Raw genomic sequence first — 24,728 nt, forward strand, 5'->3', positions numbered from 1 at the left:
ATATATATATATATATATATATATATATTCTACACAGTTGAAAACTTGCCAGAGTTGTTAATATAATAGAATAAAAATTGCATACCCATCAATTGCTTAAATAAGTGCAGGAATAAGTAATAATGTTATGACAATGTTTCCCTGAATGAAGAGATAAATGATAAATGGGAGGACAGTCTCTTGTTCAGGTAATACAGAACCTAATCTTTTTCTTTGTGGATGCTGAGAGACTTGCATAGATAAGTCATTTGTAGTGGCCATTGCATGCACCTCCTACCTTTAGGTGATCTGTACTCTTTTGTTTGGGGATGTTGTTCTGGATTATATATTTCCGTAATTGTATTCCAGCCAGGATGTCCGATGTCCAAGCAGATGCCCTACTGCAAGGTGGAATGGGCAGTCTGCCGCTGCGTTCAGCCGGCTGAGTTGGATGTTTCAGTCATTCTGCCATTTGCAGTCTTATAGGATCTGTCCCATTTTGGGTGCAGATACTTTTCTTCTGGGCACAGGGTTCGTGGGTGGTCAGCTCGTCAGTAGTGGACAGTCCAACTAGTTTCTTTCAGTCATCAGGCAGAAACTTCCTCATGCCAACGTGCTCCCTTTCAACCGAGTACTTTTGATTATAACAATAGGAAGCCATAGTATATTGGCACTGTTGGAGGGCATTCAGAAATGTGGCCACAAAAATCTTCTTGATTAAATTGATCATACCTTTTACTGACAGAGGGAGCTTAAGTCAGGTATGGGTCATAACTTTCAAGCATAAGCGAAAAAATATTCAACTGTACATAATCAAGTGGCTCAGTGAATACTCAAATACTAAGATGCACTATATTGACAAAAGAATTCGGACGCTTGACCATTAATCCAACAGGGACTGTAATGACATTGTATTCAAATACATATACTTTAATATGGAGTTGGTCCCCCTTTTGCAGCTATAACAGCTTCCACTCTTCTTGGAAGGCTTTCCAGAAGATTTTGGAGTGTTTCTGTGAGAATTTGTGTCCATTCATTCTGTAGAGCAGGCATGTCAAACTCAAAATCCCAACCGGGACAAATATTCAAGGTCTAATGGTGCGAAAACACGGTACGATCAGTCAGCGATAACGATATCGCTGACTGATCGTCCTGTACCTTCCCAGTGTGCTGGATGATCGTTATCATTCATCCACCACACCACCAACCCACCAGCGATGGGCCAGCGGAATCGTCGATCGCGGGTCCCTATGTAACCCGGTCGATATCGACCAGGTTGGCCTGCATGCACGGGCGAAAGGCCGATATGGTTATCGTCCATACGTGCCCGCGCATCGTTGGTCGTTGGGCACCAAAAAATTAACGATCTGAACGATATCGTTATCGTTCATATAGTGCATTTTTATCGTACCATGTGTACGCACCATTAGAGTGTGTGGGCCTCAAGAAAAAAAAAAGTCTTATATGCAATTTTGGTTTATTATTAAGAAAATGCCAACAATAAAGTTTAAGCAAAGAGACATTAAAAAAACATTAACTGCTCCAGACCCCATCCCCACATGACATAATATAATAATATGCTCCAGACCCCATCCCCACATGATATAATAATATGCTTCAGACCCCCTTGTAATACTATGCTCCACAAACACCAGCGCCACTCCCCCAGTAGTAATATGCTCCAGATCCTTACCCCCAATAATATGCTCCAGACCCCCTCCCCACAAAATGATATATATTCTCCAGTCCCCCCTGCTCACGTCCCCACACACGTGCACATAACAAGACTGTGCCCCCCCTGTGTCTCAGCCTCACCATTCCCCAGCCCCTGTCTCCCAGCCTCGCTATTCCCCAGCCCATCTCTAAGCTTCACCATTCCCCAGATTCCACAGCCGTGTCTTCAGCTCCAAACCACCCCCCTTTACACTAGTCAGGCACACAGATTTAGTAAAGTATAAATTTACTTACTGACTGTCACACTACTGTGACACAGTCAGAATTGGCAGGACAGCGCTGGCTCCTGTTCTGGACTTTTGTGTGCTGTGCAGGGAAGGCTGCATATGGGCTAGAGATGGAACCGTCAGTGGTGACTGACTGCTCCGCAAAGGCTTATGGGAGGAGCTGATGTGGATGGACATGTGCAGCAGCTTCCCCATCAGCCATGTTTTTTTAAACTAGTAACACTGCCCGATATGAGCTGTACTCCGATCGTGGCAGTTGGGGCGCTTAACATATGTATTTGGGCCCACACTGTCGGGCTGAATAAAATCTTTATTTGGGCCGCATGTTTGACATGCCTGCTGTAGAGCATTTATAAGGTCAGACACTGATGTTGGATGAGAAGGCCTTGCTCACAATCTCTGTTCCAGTTCATCCCAAAGGTCTGGGCTCTGTGCGGGTCATTCATGTTCTTCGACACCAAACTCATCAAATCATGTCTTTATAGTCCTTGCTTTGTGCACTGGGGCACAGTCATGTTGGAATAGAAAAGGGCCCTCCCCAAACTTTTGCCACAAAATTGAAAGCATAGCATTGTCCAAAATGTCTTGGCATGCTGAAGCATTAAGATTGCCCTTTACTGGAGATAAGGGGCCTAGCCCAAACCCTAAAAAATAACCCCATACCATTGTCCCTCCTCCACCAAACTTCACGGTTAGCACAATGCAATCAGGAAGGTAACGTTCTCCCGGCATCCGCCAAACCCAGACTCGCCCATCTGACTGCCAGAGAAGTGTGATTCGTCACTTCACAGAACACATTTCCACTGCTCCATAGTCCAGTGTCAGTGTGCTTTACACCACTCCATCCGAAACTTGGCATTGGACTTGGTGATGTGAGGCTTGCATGCAGCTGCTCGACCATGGAAACCATTCCATTAAGCTACTGCCGCACAGTGTTTGTGCTTACATTAATGTCAGTGGAAGTTTGGAACTCTGTAGCTATGGAATCAGCAGAGCGTTGGCGACTTTTTACGCACCATGCACCTTAGCAGTCGTTGAATTCGCTCTGTGATTTTATGTGGTCTTCTGCTTCAAGGCTGAGTTGCTGTTGTTCCTAAATGCTTCCACTTTCTAATAATATCACTTACAGTTGACCGTGGAATATCCAGCAGGGATGAAATTACATGAACTGTCTTATTGCAAAGTTGGCAACCTATCACAGTACCACGCTTGAAGTCACTGAGCTCTCCCATTTTATATAACAAATGTTTGCAAATGGTGACTGCATGGCTAGGTGTTTGATTTTATACACCTGTGGTAACGGATCTGATTTAAATACCTCAATTTAATAATTAACAGGTGTAGCCAAATACTTTTGTCCATATAGTGTATTTAAAAGGGGGAAGTCCCCTCCATATGGGAGTTGCTCCCAAACTGGGTGCTGTGGCACCCCAGTGTGCCCCAAGGTACTTGCAAGGGTGCCACAGTTGGTGATCCAGTCCCAAATCAAGTGGTTTATGGTCAGTGTGCTAAGCAAAACCTGGTGCTTGTGGTTGCCAATAATAAAATGCATGGAAAAACAGAAACTTAACTGCATAATTGAAACTAAAGATGACTGGTAAGCAGAATTTTCTTCATTTAATAATTTTTACTGATTATCTCAACAAGAAACTTTTGGCCTAAGGATGCCGTGAAAGAAAATGCTGAAGCTCTAGGGCACCGTGATTTCAGAAACTTTGGGAACTAATGCCAAAGAAACGGACAAATGTGTTTACCTAATGCAAAAAAAATGGGCATCTAATTGAAAAAGCAGCATATTGTCTGCATATGACAATATTTTATCCTCACACTGCAAACTTGTATAACATCTTTATTAACATTGACTTTAAGAATGCACGCAAGGAGTTAACTAGCCAGTGAATAAAGCAGGCAATAGCATGCACCTTTTTGTCTTCTCCTACCTTCTCCTACCTTAAATTGCTTTGCTAATGCAAACCCTTGTTGGAGGCCTAAAATAAAGGGCCTTCTCAAATGCATTTCCAATGGATCAATTCCAAATCGCTTCAGCACTTTCCATAAGTAAACCTACTCTATGGTGTAATGCGCCTTAGCGGCGCCTAATGACATTTTAATTTACTTAATTAAAAGTGCAATTTAAATATAATTTTGCCGTTATACCGCCGTTAAACCGAAGTCGAAAAGATGGATAACACTCAAACTCCACCAGAAATCTAAACAACATTTGGACAAAGTATCATCAAGAAATGTGAGTTCAAAAACTACTTATTCAATACAAGCATCGGATGTCAGCATTACCAGGACATTAATCACTGGGCTCTGCTTGCTTCTTGTAAGAACTTAATATTATACTTGGTAAACTTTGTGCTAGCTCTCTGATTAACACAAGGACCTCAAACCTTACTGTATTCTGTGCCAATTTCAAGTTTTCCTCTTCGAAATAATGCCTTGTTACCCAAGTCTTGTTACCTAAGTCTTGCCACATGTAATCTAGCTTCTAATACAGTCTACTTTAACATTAATTTTCTCCACCTATTAAATCTCCACTTTTACTCCCCTTGTAAACTTTTGTTATTGTGCAGACATCTTTTCTCCACTGTATTCTCATTTGCTTTTCTGCAAGTCTCCTGCACTGTCACTCGCATTCATACTTTATACCTTCTTCCAGTTTTCCTCCCCCTATTCACCTCTGCCACACCATGACCATGTCTTCTTCCACTTCCCCCCTCACTCAGTGTCTACCAAGTCCTTTGCTCTGCCCCCTTCTTCTACCTTTTTCCTTGCCTCCTTCACCTTCTCTTATCTCCCCTCCTCTGTCTGCCTTCCTCCCACTACTACACTTGCATTCTCTTCTACCCCACCATGGTCCTACTACCCAATTGCTAATCCCTCCTCCAACCCTTCTCTCCATGCCACCTCATCCCACCTCCAACCACATCTAGTTAAACTGCCTTCCTACTCACCGCCTAAAGGTTCCCTTCCCAGCACTGGTGCCCGCACAGTCTCGCCACTCTATTCATCTCGGTCCCCAAAATTAATCTCACATACTCGTTAAAGTAATCCTGAAAATCTCATTCACATGTCTCCCACAAACACTGTCCATTTATCCTGTGCCCTTGGAATGCCAGATCGGTCTGTAATAAACTGGTTCCCACCCATGACCTTTTCATCTCCAACAACTTGCTTCTCCTAGCCATTACTGAAACCTGGATTTCACCTTCTGACACCACTTCTGCTGCAGCTCTCTCTGGGGACCTCACCTTATCTCACACCCCTCGGCCTGGGGTTCACCATGGTGGTGGTGTTGGGGTCCTTCTATCCCCTGGTTACACTTACCAACTTATTACCCCCTTAACCATCCCTTACATTCTCTACATTTGAGGTTCATGCTATACGCCTCTTCCAACCAGTACACCTGCGAGTAGCTATCATTTACCGTCCCCCTGGCCCTCCCTCCAAATTCCTTGACAACTTTGCTTCCTGGCTCCCTCACTTTCTCTCCTCAGACCTTCCCTCCATTATCCTAGGTGACTTCAATACTCCAATTGATATCCCCACTGAATCCTCTGCTTCCAAACTCCTTACCCTCACATTCTCTTTTGGTCTCTCCCAATGGACCTCCTCACCCTCCCATGTGAGTGGGTATTCGCTTGATCTGGTCTTGACTCACCGTTGTGATATTTCTGATTATTCCAATTCCCCATTCCCCCTCTCTGACCATCACCTTCTGTCTTTTAACTTATCCCTCTCTCCTTCCCCTCCACTACCTCCTAAGGCCACTATCACTAGGCGTAACATTGAGGCTATCGACAAGTTTCTTTTTCATCCCTACTTGACTCTCTTCTCTCTCTCCTGCCCTGAACAAGCTGCTTCCCTATACAATGCCTCCCTTACTTCTGCTCTGACTCTGTTGCTCTGACAATCACTACTCACCCTCGCAGATCCACATTTCAACCCTGGCATTCCAAATGCACCAGATAGCTGCAAAACTGTTCACGAACCGCCGAGCGACAGTGGGGAAGGTCACGCTGTAAAGCAGATTTTCTAAATTTCAGATTTATGCTCTCATCCTACAGTGCTTCCCTTTCCCTCTCTAAACAGTCATACTTCAAGCACCTCATCTCCTCCCAGTCCTCAAATCCCCAGCGTCTCTTCACCACCCTGAACTCCCGCCTCTGCCCACCCCCTGCTCGCCTTCCCTCCTTGCCCTCTGCCCTTGACTTTGCTACCTACTTTACATCTAAAATTGACTTCATACGTCAGGATATCCTATCCCACCAGTCCCCCAGCAGTACACCTCCTCCTTTCCTGGATCATCCCTTCCCTTCCATTTTACCTACACTGACATCCTTCTCCCCTGTATCTAGAGAGGAAGTCATGGCCCTTATCCAGTCCTCTCCCCCGACCCTATCCCTTCACGTCTCCTCCTCTACCTCTCTCCTTGTGCCTGTTCCCATCTTGCCCATCTCCTCAATATCTCCCTCTCATCTGGCACTGTCCCTTCTGCATTCAAACATGCCCTTGTCTCCCCCATTCTTAAAAAACTTACCCTTGATCCTAACACTCTCGCCAACTACTGACCCATCTCTCTCCTCCCTTTTGCATCCAAACTCCTTGAGCGTATTGTTTACAACCGCCTTACCACCTTTCTTTCCTCTCATTCCCTCCTTGACCCATTTCAATCTGGCTTCCATTCTCTCCATTCCACTGAAACTGCCCTCACTAAAGTTAGCAACAACCTCCTTGCTGCCAAATCCAAGGGCCACTACTCTCTGCTCATTCTCCTTAACCTTTCTGCTGCTTTTGACACTGGACCACCCTCTCCTGCTGCAAATCCTTCCCTCCCTTGGTCTACATGACACTGCCCTCTCCTGGCTATCCTCCTACCTCTCTGACCAAGTGAGGCCTATGTTTCCAAATATATTGGCACGAGAGAGGGAGTCCCTCTAGTATTATACTACCCCCCCCCCTTCCCTACCCCCCTGTAACTGCAGGGGCTGGTTAACAGGAATTCATTGCCATCAGTCCTGAAAAGGGTATGTTACTAAGCGGAGATAGATAGGTAGGGATATATACCTCCATTATTACTATCAAGGATGAGTTTATTATAGTTATACTTACACTGCAGATCAATGCACCTTTCAAGCACAAAAAATACAGATGTGTCCTTGCTCACCTCGTCTCAATACGTCATGCAACGCGACATGCCTGGCGTGAGTGAGCCATCTAACGTTTGGCGTATTTTTTTGTTGAAGATAAAAGTCGCAATGCTTGGATGGACAAGGAGACTGTGCTGATTAATTGATATGTGACACTTGTATATCTGTGTGCGACTGTGACTGTAAACGGAACTTGGTATTGATTGAGAGACATCGTTGCACACAGATATACATGTGTCGCGTATCAATTAATCAGCACAGTCTCCTGGTGCGTCCTAGTTGCATTGCGACAGACACATTTTCGTGAAAAAAAAGCCCGTCGCTAGCAGATTCTCACAGGACATGGGGCTGTTTGGCGAAACTGCATCTTACTACTTACTGTCATGGTTGTATCCGGAAGCAACTACAAGATAAGATATTTCAAAACTTATGTGTGTTCATTGTGTACTTTTGCCCTATAAATATGTCAAAATGTATCCCATATAATTGGGTGGGCTCTATAGGTGCTTATAGCATGTTCACAACTCTTGAACTCTTCTGCCAGGAACCCTCGCCCCCTGCATTTTAGGACCCTAAAGCCAGCATGTCCTTGATTGTAAATCCCAAAACCCCAAAAAACAAACCTTTGTATCAAGATTCCTGTGTCAATTTGTGCTGTGATGAAAACCCCCCTAATTGAGGAATCTGACAAGGGAATGTTTGTGAGTCAAAGATCCTCATTAATATTTTACACTGCAAAGGTGGAGGCACCGGGTGGCCATGCCCAGGAATAAATGACAGCGAGACCTGTATGTTATGCTGAGATGTACCTGCAGAATTATACAGTAAATTCTTTTCACTGCAGTTTCATAATTCATAACTTGTGAGTATATTTTTCCTTGATTTCGCTATTTTATTTTTGTAACCTATTTACATAATAATTTGCATGTCCTTTGTTACCAATTTCTGTAATACTAAGCATTGGAGTTATTGTGCTCAAAATGAAACCCTTCATTTTTTGGCTAGAGTCTTTGTGTTCTTTAAACCAAATCCACGGGTCTAGGAACTGCCCAGGGCATGTTACCATGTGTGTGAAATTATCATTTGAATATAAAAAATTGTGTGTAGGTAAAATTGAAGGGCTCCCTGGTGAAGTGATAAATTCACAAATTGACCCTTAATGGTGGCATTGAAGTAGAGTTATTAAGCGTGAGTTCTAATGTAACCATAATTGTGGATTCGTGCAACACATCAAAATGGCATAGATGGCATGATAGGCCATGCCCAACCCATCCATGAATTATTAATTAAGTAGGTGGAGTTTACCCCCATCACTTGTGCCTGCATCAAACAGAAAATATCTAGGGTATATTTTTTAGTGTAATTCAATACCAGTGACTGATGAAACTTATTATTTAGACTCAAAAAGTTCCATGATAAAAGGAAGAGGTCTTTCTAAACAATGTTACCTTATGTCATAGGACAGTGGTCGGGGAACAGGGGTAAATTACCCCACATGGGGTAAAAATGAAATTCCTGGGGGTAATGGATGGACAGCCGGGCATGCATATGAATCATTCTATACTTATGATTGTTATTACCAGCGGGTGCCCGGCTCCTTCCCTGCCGCGCCGCGTTAGCCGGAGGCTGGAGTTCTCTTCTGAACTCCAGCTTCCGCCTCTCTCCATGCACACTATGGGAGAGACGTCATGACGTCTCTCCCATAGTTCCGAGGAGCAGCCGGGCAGATAGGACGGTTGCGAATGCAGGAGCGGGGATTAAGGTAAGTGTTTTTTTTTTGTACAAGCGGCACTACAGGGGCATTATATGGGGGAACTACTACAGAGGCATTATATGGGGGCATAACTATGGGGGCACTACTACATGGGCATTATATAGGGGCACTACTACAGTAGCATAACTATGGAGTCACTACTACAGGGGCATTATATGGGGGCACTACTATATGATTTCCTTCCTTTCAAATCAAGGGGGTAACGTCAGCTTATCTAAATATATTTTGGGGTAAAAGGTAAAAAAGTTCCCTGACCCCTGTCATAGGAGATAACTTTCACAGAGTAACCAAATTAAAAATAAACATCACCTAGCTCTTCCCCAGCCCTGTCTTCTGTCTCCCACGCACACACATCATGAACAAATGTCATTATCAAACATTGACAAGCATTGCCAGCAGGAATTCAGAGACCTAAATACATATCTCTGCTCTCTTTTTGTTGTTGCTTGTTATAAATTTCCTATGATAAGTGATAACATGTACTCTCTGTTATAAGAAGACTTTTACTGCAATTATATTCCTCAAATAGCAGATTATTCATCTTTCTTTCTCTTGTGCACTTTTCAAATGGCCTGCCTAGCAGCATATGCTGTACAACTTTGCATTGCAGCGTGAAATAGGAGACTCATTTCCTCACTAGAACAAAGGGAGACCTTTCTATACAACACAAAGAGTGTACAATGATGCTTTGTGGACTGCTACAGTTCTTTCTGCTACATATTCTACAAGTGTATGTGACCTAAATTAAGAGGAATGTAATCTCGATGTGCATGTTTCAATGTTGTATGTTTGATTTTAGATGTAGTGGTACAGTGGTGCACACAAGGAGATTTGCTGGCTGTTGCAGGGATGGAGAAACAAAATATTTTACCTGAGCTTGCTAGTGGTCAGTCTCTAAAAAGCGCCCTCATCAAGTTCTACAATGTCCGTGGAGAACATATCTATACTCTGGAGACCCCAGTGCAGGTATGAAAAAGTACAGAATAAAAACTAAATTAGAGGCACACACATTCAGCAGGGGAAATACATATAGTTGAAGGAAAATAATTAATCTTCATGGCAAATTTACTGAATTTGTTTAGAATATTCATTGTAACATGAATAATAATGATGGTAACATAAGTTACAAATAGAAAAGTGTTGTGTAGATTTTGCAATTATTTTATTTCCTTGAAAAACTTTATGGCAGCCTTTATAAATAGTTTATTATTGTTATTATTATTATTATTATTATTATTATTTATATGGCTCCGCAAGTGTTCTGCAGTGCCTTACAAAGTACATAAACAAAGTCAAAGTCAACTGAGTAGAGTCAGGAGAAAGAGACACCCCCTGACTGTGTAGTGTCACTTCCAATTCCCTTTGTTGTACTTCACATGCTGTCTTACAAAACATAATCATACAATAATGGTGGGAATATCCGGTTGCCATAAAGTATTTCAAGGAAATAATTAACGGTAATAATTTGACTATCTCCGTTTTAACTCCATGGCAGCTTTCACAAATGGGGACAAATATGGAGAAAGAGGGTAGGTTACTTATAATCAACAGTACAAGTGCAAATATCTTCTGGAGGTGAGATCTTTTGTTAATGCTTAGTTTGGAAGGAACATTCTTCAAACAATTATTAAAAATTAGAAAAAAAAACTCTTTGTTGAAATTAATGTCTGTTAAAGATATGAAGAGATGACTGTCCTGTTGCCTTGCATAATTCATCTGCTGATGTCTTAGCCCTACATGCCAGGAAGTCACCACCACCTTTGTAGAATGTGCCTCTATTACATCTGGCACCTCATGTCCCTTCCCCTTAAAAACACTGCACAATGACATTATTTATCCAACTTGTTAGATTATTTTAGGATAGAGCAAGTTTGATGGGGTCCTACAGGAATGACAAAAAGTTGACCTATTTATTTTACATAAACTCTTTCATTCTAGGATGGTATGCAGAAAATTCCCTGGAAAAAACATTCAGGATATGTAATTGTTATTCATTATCGTTGTTTGTAGCCAAAGATAAAGAAATACAATTTCTTAACTAGTTTGCAGTACAACTTTGTGTTTGTGTGAAAAATGGCTCCTTTCTCCATAGAGAATGTAGTTCTCTCACTGGGCGAGCAGACACGATTGCTGCCATAAACAGCGCCTTAAGTATTGCAAGAAAAATCTTGCAGAGACTCAAAGGGATCAGATTTTAAAAGTTGGGTATGGGATCACGGCGGTCGGGATGCCGCTGGTCACAATACCGACAGCAGCATCCCGACCCAACTAGGTAAGTACCCTACGTCCCCTACAGCCTAACCCTCTCCCCCGCAGCCTAAACCTAGCCCTCCCCTAGTTCCTAAACCTAACCCTCCCCTAACCCTAATACATACCGCTTACCATTAGGATTCTGGAGGTCGAGATCCTGGCGCCTGAATTCTGACTCCCGTCGGGATTCTGGTGCCGGAATCCCGACCGCCGATATGCTAAGTCTTGATACGAGGCCTAATTCCCTTTTACGGCTTGAAAAAATTAAGAACAAGTTCCTAAAATGCCAGTCTGGTGTACAAAAAAACACTAAATGCAGACAGCTGAAATTTTAGGGTAGGGGAAGAGCAAGACCCTTGAAAAAATTCCAGAACCTATGGAATTGTAGTAGTACCATGATCAGATAAAGTTTGCACCACAAAATAAATCTATAGAATAGAGAGAGAATTTAAGAAGTACCTCAACTACTTTGTCAGACTTCTGTGTGTCTTAGCAATGGCCAATCATTCTCCATTTCCTCAAAGATGGGGCAATTAAGATGCAGAAATCAGTCCCTAGTACTGCATGTCTGACTGTGGTGGCAGAGGCCAGTGCTGTTCCAAAAGCATTCACCATGGGCGAGTAGGCCAAAGCACAAGCACAGCTACTGTATGATTTATACTATTGATCCGTAGAGTGTAAGCAATGAGAGGAAAGAAGGGAACACGAATCTTGGCTGGAATTTCACTGGAATTGATAGACCAGCTTTTCAATTTGTTCTGGTGTCCCTTTAAGAATAAAATTGAATTACCTTGATGGTTTTTTACAGCACCATCAAATCTGTTTGAGCAAGCACACACTTCTGGACAAAGAGTTAATTTTATACAAAATTGAAATCTTGCAAAAAGTACATTTAGTTATTTAAGATTAAATTAACATCTGTCCCCATTCTTTATTAAAAACATTTAATGACCCAGTTGTATTAGGTGTACATTGTTTAATGGTCCTCAAATCTTGGGAATCTTGGAAAGAAGCCAGGGCTGGGGTGTCGTCTAGCTCCATGTTAATATGTAGAACAGCACAACTTCAGGTTTATATGACTTGGGTTCTTCCCAAATTTCTTCTGACTCATTGCTTGGTGACCAGTTAAGTTCAAAAAGAGAACCCAGGAACTTATTTTTGAAGTGTAGAATCTGATCACTGTAAGCTTTTATGTAGTTTCAGTACACAGTATCTTCCTCTTGTGTCTTATCAACTTGTCAACCAGTCAGTTGCCAACATTCCATATTTGCCACTCCTATACTCAACTCAACAAAGGTGACCTATTCTACATACATTAACGTTTTTATGATTTGTTGTCTTTGTGCTTAATGTCTAGCCGCAGCATTTAGTAATGATTCTAGAAGAGGCCAGAGGGGTGGGAGGTTGCAGTAGTCATGGTGGGAAATAATTAGCAAGTTGACCAGGGTTCTACTTCCTGAGTAAGTAAGGGTGTATTATGTCAATGGTACAGAGGAGGAGGCAACAAGACTGTGTGAGAGGGACAGGTTCTCTGGGGTAAAGTGAAGTGTAGAGTCAAGAATGATACTGAGGCAACAGGTGAAAGAGTTATGATGTTGACTGTAAGATAGATGTTGGGAGGGGTGGTGACCATAGCAGGGGGAAATGGTAAGCTCAGATTTATTTGTTGACTGTTATTTACATAGCGCACATATTCCGCAGTTCTTTACTCAGATTTGGGCATGTTTAGTTTGAGGAAATGTTGGGTCATATACATGAGAGATTAAGGCCCTAAAAGGAGAAAGATATAACAATACATTAAACAGTTACCATGAAAAGAGTAAACAATTTGCTTGATGTACTAGATTATGGAAAAGAGGTTTAGTTTTTTTGTGAGCAATTATTGGGTTTTACATTACATAAATCTGCATGTACTCTTTTGCAGTTCAATGATATCCTGCTCTAGAATTGATTGATTGGCAAAATTTTATATAAACAATATAACAGTTACATTTGCACTGCAGGGGATAGTATTACATCCAAATATATTATGTATTTTTGTCTTGTACAGCTAAGTATCCATTTGCTAGTACCTAACAGACTAACTTGTGAGCAACATGATTTATTCTGCAGCGTCCAATCACTTCCATTTGCTGGGGCCACAGAGATTCACGCCTCTTCCTGGCATCAGGTCCAGCTCTCTATGTTGTCCGTGTGGAACACAGAGTTGCTAGTTTGCAGCTTGTCTGCCAGCAAGCAATTGCCAGCTCCCTCCATGACGACAAGGACATAAGCAAACTGACCCTGCCTCCTCGGCTCTGCTCTTACCTCACCACAGCCTTTATACCTACCATTAAGGTAACCATTAACTCTTACTAACCTCTTACAGAATTAGTGACCAAAGTATTTGCATTTTCAACAAATTAATTAAACTGTTATAGATTTTATTTTATATTTTATTGCGGTGCCCATGAATAGTGGGGGGTTTTTTTGTTTATTTTTAGGGATAAATGTTAACATTTTAAATGATAGAATTGAAATAATAGATAATCCAAGAGTAAAAAGTGTAACAATCTAAGACGTATCTGCAGCCTGGCCGTACAGAGCTTTCAGGCACATAAACTGCAGCTAGCACCCTACTGCTCAGAAAGTCTTGTGTTATATTAATAAACAGACAACTGGCGTGCTATGAATCTCATGGTGCATACACAAGGCCCAACTTGCTCGATCATCGATATCGATGAACGATTTTTTTCTACTTTAAAATTGAACAATTTCAATAACGATGAACGATATCTGACAGTATTTAAATGATGAAGAATTCAAATGCCAATGATTGGTCCAAGTTTTCTTGAGGTGTTGTTGGGATGGGCTACCATGAGGGAATAAAAAGGTTGGGGACATTTTAAAACTCTGCATTTCTTGCTCTGTGGCTAGTTTGGATTGGTTTATGCTAAACGTTGTTGCATTGTTAATTTGCTTGGCTTTGTTTCTGGCAAGCCTTTGGCTTGTGCTATTGTGTCATGGATTCCAATCGTCAGCGAATGATTGTGGCGTACGCAGGAGTCGTGATCTTGTATGCGAGGGAGAGGGCCGAGAGGAGGAGAATGCCTCGCTTCTATTGGACAAAGGAGTGGCTGCTGCAGAGAGATACCATGTCTCACATGCCTCTGTTGATGGAGATACGTGAGAATAATCCAGATGACTACCGGAATTTCTTGCGTTTGGTGACGTTTCAGGAGTTGCTGTGCCTTGTGACCCCTGTCATCCAGAGACAGGATACCAACATGAGGAGGGTGATATTGGCTGAGGGGAGGCTGGTGGCTACCCTGCGCTTTCTAGCTACCAGAAGATCCTTGGCTGATCTGAAATTCAGGACCTTGATTTCACCACAGACTTTGGGCGTCATGATCCCCGAGACGTGTAAGGCCACTAACAAGGCTCTCAAGTCTGCGTATTTAAAGGTAAGATATTTCTGCACCTTATGACCTATGATATATCTATTCAATGAGACACTGTATGTGACCTTGGGCCAGATATATGAACTGCTAAAGCGGTATCATTGCTATCTACAAGATAGCATTGCCGATAGCTTGGACTATTTATGAACGCTCAGTTCGCCTGACCGTTGTGGTCGCTGTAGCTGTTGCTATAGACAGCTACATCTGGCAATGCCCTATCCCCACAGCAGGGACACCGCTGTCCTTGCTGCGGCGGCTCCTGGCTCCAGGGCAGCATGCGGGTATCTCGCGATACTTACGAGATCCCAAGCTCAGTGGAGCCGGCCTGGAATGAGACACAGCGCAGTAGCACTAGGCTGATGCGCTGTGGTCTCTAGCGGGGAGTGCTGGAGGGGGGAGTTATCACTCCACCACTCCGGCCGATGAGATGTTAAAACATCTCATCGTAAGTGCTTCCTGCTTCGCCTTGGTAAAGAGGCAAAGCAGGAGGTGTTATAGCTGCACGTTAAGTGCTGCTATAATACATCTCCCCATTGTGTCTGTGCCCCCTAACCGTATATGAGGCTAGATAAATAGTAGTTACATTTTTAAAATATGTCCTTATATGGATATTAAAGTATTATGGGGGCGATGTACTATAGCGCCAATTATGGTGCAGCTGTAACGCTTCCTGCTTCGCCTCATTATCGCGGCAAAGTAGGAAATAGTCACGATGAGATGTATTAACATGTCATCATGCTGGAGCAGGGGAGTGCTAAATTTCCCCTCCGGCAATCCCTGATAGAGATCACAGTGCATCAGTCTAGTGGTGTTGCGCAGTGTTTCTTTCCCTGCCATCTCCACTGAGCATGTGTGAAATTTAGCAAAGATCACAAGGTGAACTGAACGTAAATACATAGCACTTGGCCATCGACTATGCTATATTGTACATAGTAGCGGCCATAATGACAGGGGTACATAGCGCCCCTACCATTTTCTGGCCAAAACCCCAATCATACATGGGGGTGAAGCAGTATCAGCGCACATAACATTTGCTGATGCCGCTTCGTCAGTTAATACATTTCCACCTTTGTAATAGCACCACTATCTAACCACCCAGTTTAATAAAATAGTCTTTAATTATGATGATTTAATAAAAATTATAGTGTGTAAACCATTTATTATAACTTTATTTATTTTTCTTTTTTCAGTTTCCTTATACTGTCGCAGAATGGCAGACCATCGCTAGTGAACTTGAAAGGAAATGGAACTTTCCTAACTGTGGTGATGCCATTGACAGCAAGCATGTGAGGATAACCCAACCCAGCAACAGTGGCTCATTGTACTACAATTATAAGGGTTATTTTAGCATAGTTCTTATGGCAATAGTTACAGCCAATTATGAGTTTATATTTGTGGACGTTGGGAAGAATGGACGCGCCTCAGATGGTGGATCTTTTAAAAACACCGTTTTTTACGAGCAGATTGTAAAGAAGCCGCTAAATCTTCCATCGGCAGATCAATGTACTCATGGGCTGAGTTATGTCTTTACACGAACACTTAAAACCTTATGCCCAAAGGACACTGATGACCGAAAGGCGTGTATTTAATTACAGGCTCTCCAGAGAACGACAGACAGGTAACAACCGATTTAGGGTATTTCATACAGCAATAAACTTGAGGATTGATAAAATTAATTGGGTGGTGCTGGCCTCATGTGTTCTGCACAATTTATTATTAAGGAACACCCAAAGGAAAATTAAGTTTGCCATCTGCATATTTTCAAGAACCTGTGGATCAAAACTGGCCCTCTGTGAATCGACCGCCAGTTCCACATGCTGGCACAGCAGGGGCAAAGGAAGTCAGGGAGCGGTACCTTGCATATTTCAATGGTGAAGGTGCCTTTTCCTGGCAGGCAGAGTGTATTGCCTAATTGTTAAAAATAAAAAAAAATCCTAATCAGTTATGTTGAAAAATAGTAAAGAATTCAAAATAAAAACTTCTTTGTTTAACAGAATTAAAATTTTTGGTTTGCTTTCATAAGTGTCTATAGGTATTTTGATTTAACTGAATACAAAAAATTAAGAAATGTATAACCATTGAAGAGATTAATTCACATTAGTTTATAAATTCAATGTTTAAAATTTGACTATAAATGGTTACGTTTTTCTTAAGTTATGGTTCAATCGCTCATTAATATCGACAAGATGATACGTGTGCCCTGGTCTTACCTTTTTTGGAAAAATAGGTTAATTTCAAAGATAAACATTAAAAAAAAAAATCCCAAAACATATTGTAAATATACACCGAAAATAAAGAAAGACGGCCTTTTTTTGAGGTTTTTTTTTTTTGCTTTTTATATAAATTTATAAAATGAAAACTGGTGAATTCTGGACAGGATCTCCAGATTAGAACCAAGCCAATGAGTGCCTTCACAATAAAGAGTACTCAGATCAGGACAACCAGGCACATCAGCTTTTAGTGATGTATAGCAAGCACCCAAATAAAAATGCAGACATAACTGTTTAAAGGAGAAGATACATATACTTCTGAATAGTGTCCGCGGAAGTCACAACCAAATATAGGAATGCCAAACATCCAGCAACAGGGGCAATTGAGGTGGAGAAACACAAAGTTTATGGTAGGATAAACTACTCAATATCATCCTAAAGAAAGAGCAGGAGAAATCGGGCAGAACAATTTTTAAAACATGCTAAAAAACTACATTGGCAAAAAATCAACATCGGTAAGAGTTGACTGTGCACTCCGCCAAGCAGAGTGCATGCCACTTGAGGATGGACCAGGGAGGTTGGTTGGTGGCACAGGGGTTCCTGACGAATATTGGGGATAATACTGGAGAGAAGGATTTTGGGGATATGGCGGTGGGGGGTGAGAACTACTGTATTTCGTTGGAGCAGGCTGCTTGGGTATGTATGAGGTTAGATTCATGGCTTCATCGATCTCATCGACCATACCACGACACAAAACCTCATACATGACCCTTCGGCAGCACATCTGGTTTTGTGGCTTCATTTTCCTATAATTTCAGTACCGATGTTTAGCCCAAAAGTACTAAAATTATCCGTGTTCGTCTGTAGCACCTCCTCAGCACGTTTTAAAAATGTTTCTGCCCGACCCGGTCCGGAACTTGAGGATGGAGCCACCTTGCCCGCCGACCTCCGCTTCTTGGCACCAGGTTCTGAGGATGGTGGTGGTGGCGCCTCAACGATGGTCTCTTCAAGTTCCAACAGCTCACTGGCCGGAGTGTCAGGATCCACTACCATGAGAAGTAATTAGGAGAGAAACAAATGTGAATTATCAAATAAAATACATGACCAAATTGGTCCAATTAATTTTTATTTACATTATTAATATCATTACATTAGTAAAGGAATCGGTATGTCATTCCACCAGACTTCAGTTCAGCGGCAAAAATACCAATGCCACCAGCAGAAGATCCAGAAAGAGGTGAGTAAGCACCCTAACCCTCCCCTCTCTCCCCCCCTTTTAACCCTAACCCCCTCCCTTAGGGGTGCCTAACCTCCCACCATAGTGCCTAACACTAACCTCCCCTCCGGGGATGTCTGACCCCAACCCCCCCTGCCCCTAGCCTAACCCTCCGGGGGGGGGGGGGGGTGCCTAATACGAAGTCCCTAAACCTAAGACCCCTCCCCCCCCCCCCTGCGGCTAACAAGTCCAGACGCCCGGCCTACCTACATTCCGTATACCGGGCGTTGGGATTTTGCCGTGGGGTTGATGATAGGAGTCGGTATATCGACGCCTATTATTAGCCCCATGGCAGGATTTCACAGTTGGGAAGCAAGCGGTCGCCATTTCGACTGCCGGCTTCCTGACTACATCCCATTGGTAAAGTGAGTAAGGGTGAAAACAACTGTTGTAAAATTTTAAAGTACAGTAATCTTTGCTATAAAAACAAAAATAAATAATATATATATACTGTATATAGATTTGTTGATGTACTTATGGTATCCTGAGTCTCTGGTTCATCCTCAGGACGGTCCTCATCCAGTGAGCTGATTGACCGCTTCTCCGGCTCTTTCTCCAGGACGAAGGAGAATAGTTCATAGTACCATAAACTCGGTTTCCGCACATCGTCCGCCCCTGCTCCGGAACGTTTGGCATTCACAAATTTGGTGTGCTCCCGCATGAACACTGTCCGGAAGTTGTTGACACAGGCTATGTCTGCATTCTTCCTCAGGCACTTGCTGTACATCAGCAGCTTCTGATATGCCTGGTTTTTAAGGTCCCAATCTTTTATCTTGATGTTCCACAAGCACTCGTTGGCTTGGTACATATTTAGGATTCCTATCCAGAATACACGGTTTCCAGCCATGTCTGAAATAATAAAATTTGAAAACACACGTTAAAAAAATAATTAAAAATAGTTATTTGGAGTTCATTATTATATACTGAGTCCATTAAATATGGGTCTACAACTATGCAGTCCTCCCTTATGCTGTGCCCCCAGCTGTGCCTGCCGTTATGCTGTGGCCCCTGCTGTGCCCCCATTATGCAGAGCCCCCTTATTCAGTGCCTGAAACTGTGTCTGCCCCCATTATGCAGAGCCCCCTTTATACAGTGCCCCCATTATGCTGTGCCTGCCCCCATTATTCAGTGCCCCCAACTGTCTGCTTCCTTATGCTGTGGCCCCTGCTGTGCCCTCATTATGCAAAGCCCACCATTATGCTGTGCCTGTCTCTTATGCTGTGGCCCCTGCTGTGCCCCCATTATGCTGTGCCCCCTGCTGTTTTTTTGCCCTCTGATGATGTGGCCCTTGCTGTGCCCCCATTATGCAGAGCCCCCATTATACTGTGCCACCTGCTGTGCCTGCCCTCTGATGCTTTGGCCCCTGCTGTGCCCCCATTATGTAGAGCCCCCATTATGCTGTGCCTGCCCCTTTATGCTGTGGCCCCTGCTGTGCCTGCCCCCTTATGCTGTGCCCCATTATGCAGAGCCCCCTTATTCAGTGCCCACAACTGTCTGCCCTCTTATGATGTGGCCCCTGCTGTGCCCCCGTTATGCAGAGCCTCCTTTATGCAGTGCCCCCATTATGCAGAGCCCCCTTATTCAGTACCTGAAACTGATACATGCCTCCTTTATGCTGTGCCCCCTGCTGTGCCTGCCCTATTATGCAGAGCTCCCTTTATGCAGTGCCCCCCTATGCTGTGCCCCCTGCTGTGCCTGCCCTATTATGCAGAGCCCCCTTTATGCAGTTCCCCCTTATGCTGTGCCCCCTGCTGTGCCTGCCCTATTATGCACAGCCCCCTTTATGCAGTGCCCCCTTATGCTGTGCCCCCCCGCTGAAGAGCCCCGATATGCTGGGCCCCCTCTACTGTGCCCTAGGCCTCGATATGCTGTGCCCCGTTACAGAGACCCCTATCATTGGTGGCCAGCGGTGGGTGAAAAAACCTTACCTTTTTACTTGTGTAAACAGGTGCCTTCCGAGCTGCTTGCTTCTTACCAGCGCGTTGCTCAGAAAATGGAGGCCGGGGAGTGTCCAGGGAGTGGTTAACTTGGTCTATTATCTTTGATTGTTATATAGGTCGATATGAACAATTTGTCAATGATATTGACCAAGTTGGACTGCAAACACAGTCGACTTCAGATATCATTTTCTGACATGCGGGCTCGCATGTCAGCCCGCATGTTATACCAAACATGTCAACGATATGATGGATATAACCATTTTCTTTTTTTTATACTTTTTTTTTTTTTATTGGAACATGACATTATGGTATAATTATAAGAAAAAGACATTGTCAGAGATTAGATGATGCAGAAAAAAAATTAACATAATATAGATATGTACAGTAACATTTGTGATACAATTTTAGGTGACATCTGAAACAGGTGACTATTGTGAAAAACACAAAAGAAACTATCCTCAATCATAATATTAATGTGAATGCAACAAAATGCCTATGTTCCAACCACTTTTTCTAATTTTCCTAAACCAAATAAACATGACCATCTCTGGTGTGAAGACCAGTGAGGGTCGGGCAAATCTTAAGCAAACACTAAACTTCGTCAGTATAATCAGGTGCACAACTATCAAGTGCTACATCTGGGTCAGGCTAAGGAACAGGAGACACTTTAGAATAATCCACCCCTTGTTACCGTGTGTAATGGCGGACTACATGGTTAGATAAACTCACATAAAAATTAAAGTGCTTAATGTCTTCAAATTCTAAACAGGAAGACATGACAGGGGATTATTTGGATGGGCATGAGTAAAGGTGCTATGCATAATAACAAAAATATATATATATTTCCGTACTAAACAGCCGCTACTTGAACAAATAAATCATCAGTAGTTATACATAACATTAAACAAAAAACAAATCCACGCTAATCGTCGAGTTTAGGGAAGATAAAATAATAATTTAAGGGTGTATAACTAAAAAGGCTCAAGCGATAATAAAACCTATGTTCTGTGGATAGGTGAGTACCACATTAATTTGTAAATTAGCAGTAAGTACGCATAACTTCAGACAGAACCAAGATCCAAGCGAATAGTCTAGTTAAGGGGATATTAAGTAAACAGTGGACAGTGTGTAATTAAAAAGACTCAGGAGATAAAAAGCCTGGACTCAGGAGATAAAAGACTCAGGAGATAAAAGTGTTCTGCAATAAGTAGGTACCACTGTCGTTTGGGCAGGTACCTAGTCATAATGTTAGCGGTGTATTTCAAAAATTGGGCTTGGACAAGACCAGTACTTCTATGTCCCCCCTCACCCCTAGTTGGTAATAAATGGCTCTTGTCCTCCTGCAATGTTTCCGACCTCCAGTTAAGGGCTGATGCTTAGGTTAATACCGAGAGGAATGGGTTAAACAGAGTCTGCCCAAGGACACAAGTGGACTCCTCCACAAATTCTGCAATAACAAGATGAGGAGTGAGTGGTGACTGTAGGTCAGTGCCTTTGTCAGTATCTTCAGCTGCATATCTAGCAAATGCCAGGTCTGGGTCATGTTGAGGAACAAATAAAACCTTGGAATTATCTACCCCCTGTTCCTGTGTATCATGGCAGCTTTGATGGTCAGATAAAGGCGGTAAGAAGAAGGTCAAAAGAAGACATTAAACGGTCAAATCGTTTATCTAATTCGGGTAATAATCACTTTAGTAACTCAGTCGCCAGTGTTTTAGCGATCAATGAAGTATCAAACATTGACGGATATAACTATTTTCGATATCGTTATCGTTCATATCGACCAGAAAGTTGGACCATGTGTGTGCACCATTACACTTAAATATAGCTGATGTTTATATACATTTTATTATGCTATTCATACAATCCAGTGATGGTGAATGCATGTGTTGTTTTGTATTAGTCTGAACCAATGTTTATTCAATATATGCAAATAATGAATATTAGCTCAGCCAACAAAATGATGACCTCCACGGAGCAGTATATAATCACACTTTATAAAGCTGGACAAGGCATGATGAAACTACGCTGCTTTCATTATGGGACAGGCAGCATAATATTAATTTGTATTGTGTGTTTTACTACAAACCATTTTTATGTGACGTGTACATACGGTTTATGTCCTGTCTAGCCTCCTATACCTGACCCCAATAACATGCGAGATTTTGTCAGTTACCCGACATCAGGAAATGAGAGGTTGCACTGCACTATGAAGAGGACAGAGGATGACCCTGAGGTTGGGGGTCCGTGCTACACTCTTTACTTGGAGTACCTGGGTGGTCTAGTGCCTGTTCTCAAAGGTCGTAGAATTAGCAAGTTGCGTCCTGAGTTTGTTATTATGGACCCCAAGACAGATGGAAAAACAGGTATTTATTTTGTTTTATGTCTTAATTCATGTGCTGCATAACTTAAAAATTATATTACACTCATTGGGCACTTTTATTAGGTACACTTTACTAACAATGGGTAGGACCCCTCTTTGACCCAAGTAAAGCCTCAGTTATTTGTGCCATATATTTAACAAGGTACTGGTCCATGGTGACATGATAGGAATTACGCAGTTGCTGCAGATCTGTCAGCTGCACAATCATGCTGTAAATTTCCTGCTCCCACCACATTCTATTGGATTAAAATCTGGTGACTGTGGAGTACACTGAACGCATTGTCATGTTCATAGAATCAGTATGACCTGACGTGTGCTTTGTAACATGGCGTTTTATCCTAATCCATTGGAAGATTGTTCGATTGTAGCTGTGTGGTCAGCTACAATACTCAGGCTGTGGTCTCTTTTCAGGGCCCTAATGTTCCAAAAAAATAATCGCCACACCATTACATGGAATGTGCGGCCCATCGCTCCATGCATAAGGCAGCTAGCTGAGAGGCAGACAGAGAAAGATGCTCCCCTGACACTCTGATTGTGAATTACACACAATCAGAGTGGCCAGGCAGGAATCTCTACCTGCCTCCCAGCCTGCATTCAGAGAGATGGATTAAAGGGGTCAGAGGCATGTCCTCCCTGGCCTCCCTCTCTCAGGAGCCCTCTAAATCTATAATCACAGCTACAGTGCACAGCAGCAACTGTACTGTGAGCTGGAGATTTTATTGAACGTTCAAATTTTTATTCCCATGAATAGGTGGCTAGGGGCCCCAGTGCTTTGCTTTGCTCTGTTAAGACAGCACTGATTAGTTTGTCTCATTTAACTAGGAAAAAGCAAAATATTGTCCGCACTTAATTCTGGTAGTGTTTTGCCCTACATTTACTGTAGATGCTTGCAACTAATTGTAACAGTATGTGTCAGCCCCAGTAGTGTGTATTACTTTTTCAGGTACATAACTTTACATACTTTCCACATGCTATTCTTAGTAACTTATTTTCGAAGTGTAGAATCTGATCACTGTAAGCTTTTATGTAGTTTCAGTACATCTTCCTCTTGTGTCTTGTCAACTTGTCAGCCAGTCAGTTGACAACATTCCAAATTTGCCACTCCTATACTCAAATAAGGAAAAAAGTTTACTGCGCTCCAATATTATTGCAGGGACACAGGAAAAACACAGATCACGTGAGTATTCAAAATTTAATTGAAGAATTAGAACAAACACAGTAGCAATGTAAAATAATGTGAATAATTGAATATGACAATGCACTTCAATGGTTAGTTGTTATAAAAATAAAGATAAACATAGTAGAATATAAAAAACAATATAAAACATGTATTCACCAAAAAGGGACAACAAAAGGAGTTGATCAGGCTCCAATATTGTGTCCCCAATATCACCTGTAAAAATAGAATCCACTTAAAATCAATTGATTAGCTGGAGAATCAATGCTGTAATGAAGTGTGTACTAAAAACCAGGTTGATGCATTCAGAACCTGATATATGTGCACACTCTCCCTATGTATAGGTAGACCTCGGTGCTAATGGCCCTTCACTGAAATGAGCCAACAGATATATCCATTTCGCGTATAATGTATTCAGCTATATATAAAGCTGATAATACAGTCTGATATTCTGTAATGGGGTATAATAATGCTGATCATTTTGTAGTGTATTGTATAGCACAAATGTTATTGTACAAAGATAATAGCAAAGCCAGTAGTGTGCTTGTAAAAATGAAATAGCACTGTCTCTGAGTATCAGAGAAAATGTACCTTGGGCGGCTCAGCGTGGTGAGCTAACAGCTGACATCTAGCAACAGTGTAGCAGGGAGGTGATCCTCTCTAATTAGCGTTATTCGCCGTCTGGAGAGCAGATGTAACGACAATGCTGACCAATAATGGGGCTGGTGTCTCCTCTTGTCGGAAAATACTGTGGACAGAGACCCCAGCTGACGATGGTTAATATCGACTCTCGTCTCAATGAAGCCAGCAATAGAGGAAATGGACAGCGTGGTTGTGAACAAGCGGTGTGCGCTGTTACCTTCCGTCTCCTGTGTTAAAGCAGATAGTGGAAGCCGCTTGCAGAGGGATCGGCTGACAGCGAGGAAGTGACCTCCCGTCCGTTGGAGCCAGCAAGGACACTGACAGCGGAGCCGTCGGCCGGCGGTGAAGATAATAGCTCCCGTATGTCAGGACCAATATTGTGGGCTGTTAATGGTGTAATTCAGTAGCCGCATAAGATAGATGACAGCGCCAGCCCAGGAACTTGAATGACCAAAAGTACCAAACCGGCTTGCAATGATCAGCAGCAAGAGGTCTTCATATAGGGAGAGACTCCAGTAACTATAGAGAGCAGCAATGCGT

General features: G+C 42.6%; 2 protein-coding genes across 4 annotated transcripts in view; both read left to right on the forward strand.

Moving 5' to 3' along the window:
* The window catches only part of TULP4 (TUB like protein 4), a 383,734-nt gene that overhangs the window by 333,358 nt on the left and 25,648 nt on the right, over positions 1-24,728 (forward strand). For all 3 annotated transcript variants that reach the window (XM_088457433.1, XM_088457432.1, XM_088457431.1), the window contains 3 exons: positions 9,670-9,836; positions 13,233-13,457; positions 22,118-22,352. In XM_088457433.1, the coding sequence (XP_088313559.1) occupies positions 9,670-9,836; positions 13,233-13,457; positions 22,118-22,352 (627 nt within the window). The remainder of the gene's footprint in view (positions 1-9,669; positions 9,837-13,232; positions 13,458-22,117; positions 22,353-24,728) is intronic.
* Positions 14,123-16,149, forward strand: LOC148476945 (uncharacterized). The gene is made up of 2 exons (XM_088457437.1): positions 14,123-14,563; positions 15,751-16,149. The coding sequence occupies exons 1-2, from the start codon at positions 14,123-14,125 to the stop codon at positions 16,147-16,149; spliced, it is 840 nt and encodes a 279-aa protein (XP_088313563.1).

The sequence above is a fragment of the Taudactylus pleione genome, unplaced genomic scaffold (assembly GCF_031769625.1).
Source record: "Taudactylus pleione unplaced genomic scaffold, aTauple2 ptg000760l, whole genome shotgun sequence".
In the NCBI taxonomy this organism is placed as follows: domain Eukaryota; kingdom Metazoa; phylum Chordata; class Amphibia; order Anura; family Myobatrachidae; genus Taudactylus; species Taudactylus pleione.